This window comes from Schistocerca piceifrons, chromosome 3 (genome assembly GCF_021461385.2).
Source record: "Schistocerca piceifrons isolate TAMUIC-IGC-003096 chromosome 3, iqSchPice1.1, whole genome shotgun sequence".
NCBI classification, from domain to species: domain Eukaryota; kingdom Metazoa; phylum Arthropoda; class Insecta; order Orthoptera; family Acrididae; genus Schistocerca; species Schistocerca piceifrons.
The window spans coordinates 799,856,232-799,868,271 of NC_060140.1; the positions used below are offsets into that span (position 1 = coordinate 799,856,232).

General features: G+C 45.5%; 1 protein-coding gene across 1 annotated transcript; it reads right to left on the minus strand.

Moving 5' to 3' along the window:
* Positions 1–10,454: 10,454 nt before the first annotated feature.
* Positions 10,455–11,750, minus strand: LOC124789073 (prolactin-releasing peptide receptor-like). Its single transcript, XM_047256364.1, has one exon. It carries the CDS (start codon positions 11,748–11,750, stop codon positions 10,455–10,457), a length of 1,296 nt encoding a protein of 431 aa, XP_047112320.1.
* Positions 11,751–12,040: the final 290 nt, after the last annotated feature.

The following is a 12,040-nucleotide window of genomic DNA, read 5'->3' on the forward strand; positions in this document are numbered from 1 at the left end:
GTGCAGTGTGTATGATCCCAAAAGTTTTGCAGTCCACAGTTGTGGAATTATTATTTAGGTGAGCCCATCCATTACGACAAGCTCTCACCACATTGGACAGGAAAATCGGTTTTTCATTTTCCCGGGGCGAAAAACCACGCAAAAAGCAACATACATCGGTTCTCAAGGTCCTGAGGCAGAAAAGCCTATAAAAAGCAACAACGAAACCAGCTTTTCATTGTCATGAGGCTAACAACCGCATAAAAAGCCAAGTAGAATCGATTTTTTAAGTGTCTTGACACTGGTGCAAGACAATTTCGATAAGCTGCCACACGTTGGAATCCAGGAACAGCATGATCCACGGCAGATCGAAGTGTCTCAGGGGTCACGTTCATAATCCGTAGCGCAATGCGTGCCTAAAGTTAAACTACGTTTGTAATCAGAGTTCCGAAGACAGCATCTTTCAGATAACTCCAGACCGACAAACCACACGAATTAAGATCAGGTGATAGGGATGGAATGCTGTAGTGAAATGTACCAAATTTCCTCTGTAACAGCCACTTTACTGGTTGTGGAATAAGCAGAGTGCGCCATCTTGCACTAAATTGATCTTATCTACGCATCCAGGTAAAAGCAGACGCACGAGTCATCTCCTAGAAACAATATGGCCCTATGATAAACAACTGCCGTTAACCTGCACCATAGAGTCACCTTCGCAGAACCGAGCGGTACGAGGTGAAGTTCAAGCGGATTCTTCATTGCTCATCTTCTGCCAATCCTTCGTACTGACATGTCCTTGGAGATGGAAATAGGCATCGTCTGCCTACGGGATGTTCGACTTCAATGTGAGCAAGACATTACAGAGGAAATGTTTGTCTTCCTGGCCCGTCAGCCTGAAGGAACTCCTGAACGTGGGCAATTTTGTATGGCTCGTACTGTAGGATATTTCGCAGAATTTTTTGCACCATGCTCACAGGGACTTCCAAAACTCGGGAAAGTCCGAGTGTACTGCACATTTGTACACCATTGCTCCACACCTTCTACAAAAATGTGGTAGCACCATTTATCGAAGTGAGACCATTGTTTTCCTCCCTCTGCCGCACTGTACTTCAAAAGAACTTATAGAGTTTTTCGTAATCATTTTCTCCAGACCCATGACAGACACTGCACTAACGTCTGTTTTCGTGCACTTGATTGTCCGGAATTTCTGCAGAGCTATTGAACACAGTCACCAACCACTCTTGCGAAAGATCTTTACCAGCAATGCGCCATCCTGCACTGAAACCGTCATGCCGAGGATATCAGATGCAAATGGAGGATCGACTGTGTACCCCAAGTCTTTTATGTTGCATTTTCTACCGGTTGGAGGGCCATTCATCTGTAAAGCTATTAAATTTTGTTTTGTTTGCATAACGTACCCCCTTCCTCGATAGAATGGCGTTCAAATTTGAAGTTATTCTGAGAAATCGTTCCCTTTTCACAACGTTTTCATTTTGGAACTATCATTATAATCACCCTGGACAGTGTCTGACAGAAGGAAAAGTGAAATCTGAAAATAAACTGAAAAAGTTTCTCCTTGACAACTCCTATTTCGTAAAAAAAAATTCTGTTATTGTAATGTGTAGAACGTGGTGCGCAGAACTTACTAAATCGCACTTGCATGATTTTTTTCTTTATTTTAAAGAAAGTCTGTGGATGATAAGAATGTAGTCACTCTGACAAAATAATTTGTGAAGTGAATATAAAATGAATGCCATATATTGTGCAAATGATCCATGAAACTAACTGAGAGTATAGGAAAATAGGTAAAAATTGGCACAAGTGTAAATATGGGCAGCCCTCACGAAGAAGGTATGGGAAGAGCGGCAGTCTCGTGATCAGGACTGAGAACGTTGCTTGTTGTTGATAGACGGTAGCAATGAACAGATGGACGCATTGTTTCAAGCAGTGCAGTTACAGCGTCGGTTATTGGGTGGTTTGGTGTTTGATCAGGATTGCAACCGTTTGGCAGGATTGTGAAACTGCTTTCTTTTTATATCCTTCTGATCAGTGATATCCGGAGTAACGGAATCCCAAGCTAAATTTAGAAACACGTTGAAAGGTACACACTCTTTTAGGTTAGACATGATAGTGACCATGTTGCTTAAGAATGGTTGATGTAAATATGGGCCCATGTAAAATATTTAAATAGTTTAATAGGGATATGGTTAGTAGAATTTTATTTGAAGTTCATATATACAACTCACACAGCAACAAACAAATAAATAAAATTTTCAGATTGTGATTACAGATTTATAGATGTAAGAACCAAAGGCATCAATGGGATAAATCTCAGATGGTACGTACCATAGCAGCCGTGAAAGCAAAGAAGACTTCTATGAAAGGTGCAGCGAGAGCATTCTGAGTGCCTCGTACCACTTCGCTGGGATTTCGTAAACTTGATAAAATCCCTTAGCAAGCAGTTCAAGAGACAAAGCTTGGAAGGAAATCGATTTTAAAGGCAGACCTCGAAAAATAGCTAGTTTATTATCTCCTTGAGATGGAGCAAAAATTCTTTGGGTGCACTTCGGCACGTCTGAGAAGAGTGGAATTTTTACTTGTTCAGATAAGTAGTTTGACAACCCCTTTCAAAGAAGGAGAAACAGAACGGTCTTGGACTGACCTTTCTCTTGAGAGACACAAGGATCATCCATCAATTCACAAACCTTGTGGAACTTCATATGCCAGAGCCTTATGATTTAATAAATATATTGTCATGGCTTTCTTTGATTTATTGGCAGATGCTTTCAACGAACACTGATATCCAGTAGACCGAGTGTATAACTTGGACAAGACGGGCCTGTCCGTTCTCCAAAGCAAAATGCCAAAAGTGATAGGGATGGAAGGGAAGAAAGAAATTGCAGATCTAGCGTCTGCAGGAAGAGGGGCTGCAATCACAGATATCGCATGCATGAGCACTTAGGGACATTATGTCCCACTAATGATAGTTTTCCCTAGAACCAACATGTCGCAAGCTCTAATGAGAGGGTGCTCCCCGGTGCAATTGGTAGAGCTCACCCTTCACGATGGGTCCAAAAAATTTGTTCAGTGAATGGCTCGTTCACTTCATTGACAAAACATGTCCAACTGAGCTAAGGCCTGTTCTCTTCATTTTGAATGGTCATTATATCCACAATCGAAATCCTGATATGATTGACTTGGCGAAAGAACACATGACCATCATCTCACTTCCTTCACATTGCACCCAAAAACTGCAGACTCTAGATAAGACTTCCATGGGACCTCTGAAAACCTACAACGGCTAAACCAGTTGATGGAGCCATTGAAACACTGGGAAGTTCTCCAGAGATTTCAACAAATGCAGTCTCACCATTCGACATATCTCCTGTCCCCAACATTAAGAAGAGGACCACAACGCGGGGACGAAAAGCAGCAACCAACTGCCACATCATTAGAGTGGCATACAAAGATCAGTTGACAAAGTCGCTTGACAGAAGTTCTGTCAAGAAAATGTCATTGAGATTCTCTGGGGCTAGAGGTCGCCTTGCGGACAGAGATGCAAAATCCAAAGGCCTTCAATAAAAGGAAATTTGTTCCACAAAACTGTCTGATTTATCATCGGAGTCTTCAAGCTCCTGCAGCCCTCACCTCGTGGACAGCGATAATGACTTTGATGTGAACTATGAGTATACACCAGACTCAAGGGATGCAAGTTGCATTTTTTGTGATGAAAAGTTCTCTCAAGACAGGAGAGGTGAGGTGTGGATTAAATATGTTATGTGTCAAATGTGGGCACACTTAGGTTGTGCGGGCGCTGCAGGAGATACTTACGTTTGCGACTACTGTCGATTATTTTAGATTTCATGCATAAATGAGCGAAAGTTGCTTTTTGTGGACCTGTCTACCATTTTTAAATGTTTTAAACCATTTCATTAAAGTATTTCAAAAGATTTCTTGCACCTTTTTGTGGATGCCCGTGCTTACATACGCTTTCTTTAAGTTCCATTTTACAACTTTTATTACATCTTGGTTTTCGAATATAAACAATACATATTAATCATTGTTTCAACCCTCATCATTTTGTAAACGGGCTATAGTTGTTAATGGAGGTATAAAATCCAGAATTTTACAAAAGTAAGTACCTTTAACTCAAAAACAAAAGAGGGTGTCCGTATTTATACCTTTTTCTCTAAGCTAATACATTGCTTCCTCCTACCCATATCTCGTGAGAAGACCGTAACAGTAAAACTGTCAAGATTCGAGTTCATAAGTAATGTGGTGCTACAGAAGAATGCTGAAGAGTAGATGGGTAGATCACATAACTAATGAGGAGGTATTGAATAGAATAAGGGAGAAGAGAAATTTGTATCACACCTTGACTAGAAGAAGGGATCGGTTGGTAGGACATGTTCTGAGGCATCAAGAGATCATCACTTTAGTATTGGAGGGCAGCTTGGTGGGTAAAAATCGTAGAGGGAGGCCAAGAGATGAATACACTAAGCAGATTCAGAAGGATGTAGGTTGCATTAGGTACTGGCAGATGAAGAAGCTTGCACAGGATAGAGTTGCAGGGAGAGCTGCATCAACCCAGTCTCTGGACTGAAGATCACAACAACAACAACAACAACAAGCAACGATTCTTCATGATCATCATTTGCGACTGAAATACGAAAGGGGGCAAATAACAGTGATACGCAGAATACCCTCTGCTATTCGCTACAAGCCTCCTTGAGAAGTATAGCTGTAGATGTAGACGCTGCTCTCTCTAATAGTGGTATGTAGTATTCAGTTGCTTGGGGTTTTGTTTGGTTGGCCGAAAGAGAATCGGTTTATTTTTATAGTTAGTTTCGTAGAGAAATTGTGGCAAAAAAATTTATGTACCGCTCAGAATTAACTGCTTTTGGATCGTCTAAAACAACGGATATTGACATGTTCAGTGTACTCAAAGAAACAAGCGATCACTGTCTTTTAAGTGCTTTAGAAACAAATCAGACTTATTTGCTGGGCGCATCTTGCAACAGTCAAACAGTTGATTGTTGCTAAATTTCTCTCTGGTACGAAAAATTCCGTGTTTCCTCTCACATTACGCTGACATACATAGATATTGCATTTCCTCGGTCGGTATAAGGAAATTGCAAAAGAAATTGAGTTTGTTTCTGAACTTCAGGCACATGCGAAGACTTCATCGGAAAGTGAGTTTCAGTGTCGCATATTAATGCCAAAATCGAATATACTGAAGTCTTCAATTTGCTTAATGATACCCTCACCTCGTGATAAGTCACATACGCCTCAATCATGTGGCGCGCAGGATCGATGTTTCTATGGAGCAACGTCCAATTTTAGTCGGTCTGCAAGATATTCAGTGTTGACAGAAGCACGACCAGGACGAAATTCAGCAAAGCTATTGTAAAGGATATTTATTTCCAAAAGTACCGGCGATGGCCTTGCCTCGTTGAATGCACTGGACCTTATCTGACCACCCAAGGTAAATTCTGTCGGGAGTAGCCGATACTTGAATGGGAAACCGCCACACGCTGTTGGTAGCTTTCCATTATCTTTACAGCAACGAGGAGGAGAGTGATGGCCTAGAGTTCCTGATCACAAACCTCTCTGCAGGGTCTCATGAAGTGATGATATGTGGCACTGTTGACGATTATCTTTCTGTTGGATGCGGTGTTAAGCTCAGTGGCCCCTTTTTTTCCTTACAGGTGGAGAAATTTATGTGTCGTTACTGGGTTTCTCCCTCTCCCTTACCTGATCGCCATACAATACAATCATTACACTACACTACAAACACATCCATTACATCCAGTTCCACCTCTACCCCGAGAGATGACGCAGTGGTTAGCACACTGGAGTCTCATTCGGGAAGTCGACGGTTGAAATCCTTCGTCCGGTCATCCTGAATTAGGTTTTCCGTGATTTTCCTAAATTTCTTCAGGCAAACGCCGGGATGGTTCCTATGAAATGGCATGGGCGACTTCCTTCCACATCCTTCCCTAATCCGATGGGACCAATGACGTCGCTGTTTAGTCCCCTCCCCCGTATCAACCAACCAACCTCCACCTCTGGGATACACTTAACACACAATCTTCACACTTTGCAAGGGAAAGGTGCCATCGTGTGTGAAGGAACCGAAAACACTATACCAGTTACGTCGCTGAACCTGCCATTTGGGTCTACCAGCCACCCATGCCATGCAACTCTACTTTGTTACCACTCTTATATCTTATGGTAAAGCACATGGAAACGGGACTTAATTGGCGCGAGTCTTGTGCAAGGGGGTTTGTGGCATGGTGTCAGTGATATAAATACTGGCTGCCTGCCCAGTCTAGTCATCGAATCAGCAAGTAATAGAGTGGGTGTGCACTGCAGGGTGGGCGCCCACTGTCAGTTCACCTCTGCTCCAAACTCTTCCTGACTTGCCGCCTATAAAGGTTCCCAGCTGCAGAACTGATAGGCTGAGAGTCCAACTGAGCCACTCGGGGTCCACCAGTCCCAGCTGCGACTAGCTAGACGTAGGTGCAGAGTTTGTAACTGGATGCCTCCGCCGCCTCACAGTAAGTGGTCCACTGGCCAGTCAGCTAGCCTTGCCTACAACAAAGGTAGCCGTCCCACCTCCCACTGGCCAGCCGCTGTGGCCGAGCTGTTCTAGGCGCTTCAGTCCGGAAGCGTGGTGCTGCTACGGTCGCATGTTCGAATCCTTCCTCGGGCATGGATGTGTGTGATGTCCTTAGGTTAGTTAGGCTTAAGTAGTTCTAAGTCTAGGGGACTGATGAATACAGAAGTTAAGTCCCATAGTGCTTAGTTAGAGCCATTTGAACAATTAGAATCACCTCTCACCACAGCTGAACCATCACCACTAACAGCCTGTCACAGCATCACTGTGCTGGCATTGACATTGTAAGAATAGCTGCATCACCACTATACTTAATGCACCAATGTCTGAGAGAAGGCAGGTGTTCAGCACAGACCTGAGGTGGCCAAAAGCTGCGGTAAATACTGTTGAAAAAATAGATGAAGACTATTATCGACAATGGACTGCTTTTGATTCACCATGACCAACTAGCTTCCATCAAATTGCTGACGTACCCAGTTTATGGTAAATGTCTTTGATGACTCATGTTTGTTTGCTAAAATTAGAACGACAAGAAACATGCTAAGTATCTCTTAGTACAAAACAAAATAATGAAAAAAATGTGGTACTACAATTAGCTAAACAAGATCTTCTGGTATAAACACAAGCGCCGGAACGAAGATGAGGAACGCAAGAGAAGAGAAGGAAGTGAAACAACGTCGGTCAATGGTGCGCTGATTAGGACCGCACCACGATAGGAGCGGCCTCTACAATGGGAGAATATAAGCGCCATTCCTGCCAGCCTCGGCCGCTCATTATTGGCTCAGTTTTGGGACAGTATTCGCAGAGTATCAGCGCGGCCTAGCAGAGAGTGCTACGATAGCAGGTAGTAGCGATCAAGAAACTGTGTCAAACTTGCATGAACATTATGTATAACAAAGAACTTGGATTTATGTTGCATGTCGCCCATCACTTGCGATACCATTGTTATTTCAAAGTTAATTATTGTCAATCTGCTTTATTGAAATAAAATTACTAATGCTATTTGCTTGAATTGTTGTATAGCATTCCGAGAACGCAGCATGCCTTAGGCACCCTGTACAAGATTAGTGTGCAAAGCCCCACAGAACACACGAAGGAATTAATGACATTAGCTTCCATTGGCTAAGTCAAAGCAGAAATTTGAAAATGTATTCCAGACTGGGAATTCGAACCTGGGTCTCCTGGTTAATAAGTAGACGCCATAACCACTGTGCCATCCAGACAGACTGGTTAGCGTTCGTCTGCTTAGCTAAGTGCTTACGTGCTTGCCCACCATGCAGTGGACCCGAGATAGATTCCCGGCCGGGTTGGAGACTCTCTCGCTCGTGGACGGGGTGTTGTGCTGTCCTCATCATCATTTCATCCTGATCACCGGCACGCGATTCGCTCAATGCGGTGTCGGCTGTAACAAGACTCGCACTCGGCTGCCGAACTTCCCCGGATGGGGGTCTCCCGGCCGGCAATGCCACAGATCATTTCATTTTGTGCGTAGTGGTTAATGCAACGCCATGGACTACCCTAGCACGCCTCCCGTCAGAACCAAGTTCTCATTTTATACAAGCACTACTGATATAGTATCACTTCAGCATTATCCTCAATAGTCACTCCATTTCGCAGATTCCCATAATTGCTGAAGCTTTGTGTGCATCCACACTCAGGAGATCATTGCCCATCATCACCTTCATTATATGTATACGTGGTGTAAGTTCTTTCGGACGTGACCGAAAGAAGGGACGCAACATAATATATAATTATATGAAGATGGTATCTGTTCTTTCGGACATGTTCATATAGTTCGGACATGTTCATATACTTAAGGCTAACCGGTCATTGACATTCTTCTTCTGTGCTGGAGGCACACACATTGGCCGAATTCTTACGGAACTCGGTAAGATTGTCTGCCGCGAGTAATGAGTGTAGTGGGCAGGGGCACTACGAATATAGTGTGTGGACATAAAGTTGGGAGCGTGAAAGGGACTAATCCCTGCAGTCACACTGTCCTATGTGCCTTCGTTGGCTGAGATGGATAGAGCGTCTGCCATGTAAGCAGGAGATCCCGGCTTCGAGTCCCGGTCGGGGCACCCATTTTCAACTGTCCCCGTTAATATATATCAACGTCTATCGACAGCTTAGGGTATTGATTTAATTATCATTTCATTAATATATAATTAGCTAGGTATGATGCCCACTCTAGAAGATGGTGAACTGGATGTCCTGGGCAACATAATGATAGTATGATAATGAATACAGGCCGAAGCAATGAGTTAAGATTTGTACCTAGCCCATGATTCGAACTCGGGTCTTCTACACAGTATGCGGATGCGCTAACCACTGCGCACCCTGGCACTGCAGCTAACACAGCAATGCAAGTTACCGTAGTACGTCTCTCTCCCTCATATGAACTTCAGTTGCCGCTTCAGCCCATCTTGTTACTACCCTTCATGAAGATTATGAGTATTGCAGAGGGTAACGGTATGTTGATAATTTTTACTTATGGACCGTCTGACAGCAACTGAATGAAACACAATTTTAGTGCCATACGAGTTTCGCCTTTATTTTCTGCAAGGCATCATCAGTGGGAGGTTGCGTGAACAATTTCTTACATATTACGCTCCTGTTGCATTTTTGGTGTTGTTCTTCTTTTTATGAATGCCAATTTACTGTTTTTTTTTTCACATTCCACAGCACTATGAACTGAACGCTTGTTTCAATGCAATGTTTTGGTCTACCATTGAAACAAGCGTTCAGTTCGTAGCCCCGTGAAATGTGGAAAAACACGGCAAATTGGCATTCATAAGAAGGAGAACAACACCAAAAATGCAACAGGAGCGTGATATGTAAGAAATTGTTCACGCAACCTGCCACTGCCGATGCCTTGCAGAAAATAAAGGCGAAACGCATATGGCACTAACAATGTGTTACACTCAGTTGCTGTCAGACGGTCCATAAGTAAAAATTTCAAGATACCGTAATATTACACGCAAATGAGGAAGACAGGACTACTAAAGTTGAAGATTGCAGATGCTGTCTTATACAGGGTGTTACAAAAAGGTACGGCCAAACTTTCAGGAAACATTACTCACACACAAATTTCCATGTTAGAGCTCATTTTAGTTTCTTCCACCTACGCTCAATGGAGCCCGTTATCATGATTTCATACGGGATACTCTACCTGTGTTGCTAGAACATGTGCCTTTACAAGTATGACACAACATGTGATTCATGCACGATGGAGCTCCTGCACATTTCCGTCGAATTGTTCGTACGCTTCTCAACAACAGATTTGGTGACCGATGGATTGGTAGAGGCGGACCATTTCCATGGCCTCCACGCTCTCCTGACCTCAACCCTCTTGACTTTCATTTATGGTGGCTTTTGAAAGCTCTTGTCTACGCAACCCCGGTACCAAATGCGGAGACTCTTCGTGCTCGTATTGTGGACGGCTGTGATACAATACGCCGTTCTCCAAGGCTGCATCAGCGCGTCAGGGATTCCATGCGACGGAGGGTGGATGCATGTATCCTCGCCAACGGAGGACATATTGAACATTTCCTGTAACAAAGTGTTTGACGTCACGCTGGTACGTTCTGTTGCTGTGTGTCTCCATTCCATGATTAATGTGATTTGAATAGAAGTAATAAAATGAGCTCTAACATGGAAAGTAAGCGTTTCCGGACACATGTCCACATAACATATTTTCTTTCTTTGTGTGTGAGAAATGTTTCCTGAAAGTTTGGCCGTACCTCTTTGTAACACCCTGTATTGGAATAGCAGCATAGTATTGAACAAAATGGTGATAATTCTGCCCGATGAATTATCATAATACATTGCTATGTGTGGCTATACGTGTACTCACCTACAAGGTATCGCTGAGGACGCCGGTGAGCAGATGGCGGCCGTCTTGTTCGAATTTCAACTCGTCCTTCACCTGCAGGTGAACCTCTTCGGCAGGTACGGAGTAGGAGGCGCATCGTGTGGCGTTGTCTTCTTTTACCTCGGCAGGAGATGGAAGACGTGTGAGGCACGCAGATGCAGCTAGGGGCTGCGTAGTTGACGTCGTCGGCAGCAGCGAGTCCTGCGTCCTGCCACTAGGGGCGCAGGAGATCCTCGGTGCGCCGCGAGCGTTGCCGCCGCCCGTGTCGAGTCCGAAGCAGGGCAGCACGCGCCGGAACTCCTTGCGGAAGTTGTCGTTCATCCAGGCGTACAGGAACGGGTTGTAGCAGGTGGAGCTCATGGCGAGCGCGTGCACCAGGAAGAAGCAGAGGTTGAAGTAGCGCCAGGTGCCGAACGAGGTGAAGACGTCGTTGGCGAGGTTGAGCACCGTGAGCGGCATCCACGAGAGGCCGAAGATGGCGACCATGGCGACGAGCATGCGGTTGGTGCGGCGCTTGCGCTCGCGGTCGGCGTCGTCTCTGCGCGCCGAGCGGCAGCCGGGTTTGTGGCGCGCGCGCCGGCCCAGGCGCAGCGAGACGCGCACGTAGCAGAAGGCGGAGACGGCGAAGGGCAGCGCGAACTGGGCGGCGGCGGTGACGGCGCCGTAGGCGAGGCGCGCCCTCTCCGACGGCCAGCTCTCCTCGCAGTAGTAGTAGCCGTGCTCGGCGCGCAGCACCGTGTACAGGCCGTAGGGCAGCGTGGCCAGCGCCGAGAACAGCCAGATGCCGGCCAGCGACCAGGCGCACGTCGAGAGGCGCATGCGCGGCCGGAACGGGTGCACGATCACGAAGAAGCGGTCGACCGCGATGCTCGTCAGCGTCAGCGTCGACGTGTAGACGCTGGTGCCCTGCGCGAGCACGACGGCGCGGCACAGCGCGCCGCCGAACACCCAGCTGCCCAGGAAGGTGTAGAGCGGCGTGAAGGGCACGCACAGCGCGCACAGCAGCACGTCCGACAGCGCCAGGTTGCCGATGAACACGTTCGTCACGGTGTGCATTGCGCGATTGCGCGCCACCACCGCCACGACCAGCGCGTTGCCCGCCAGGCCCAGCACGAAGATGGTCGTGTACACCACGCAGAACAGCGCCTGCACGGCGTCGTTGTAGATGATGTCGTTGCCGATGTCGTACTCCAGGAAAGCGGGACTTTCAGAGCTGTTCGTGGTCCATGACGTATTAGCCGCCACAGGTACCTCAATGGCTCCATAACCTTCTGTCATAACTACTTGTCGATATGTTGCACACAAACCGAGCACCAATTTCTGTTGTTAACTCAGTGCGCACACCTTAACAATACATCACCAACAGAGGACAAAAATCATTTAGCAGTGCCATTATTTGTCTATAGCGTGGGAGAAGATCTTCATTTTACTTCACACATCAAGCTTAAATCTATTCGTTTCTCTGGGAACTGGAAGTTTCAAAGAACTATACACTAAAGTGGAAGATTTATTGACGAAATCATTGTTTGCTCGCAATACAAAGAAAATAATCGTTGATATGTAAACAT

What these genes read in the sequence shown, in the direction of transcription:
- LOC124789073 (XM_047256364.1), bottom strand. Translation starts at nt 11,750, where the DNA reads ATGACAGAAGGTTATGGAGCCATTGAGGTACCTGTGGCGGCTAATACG.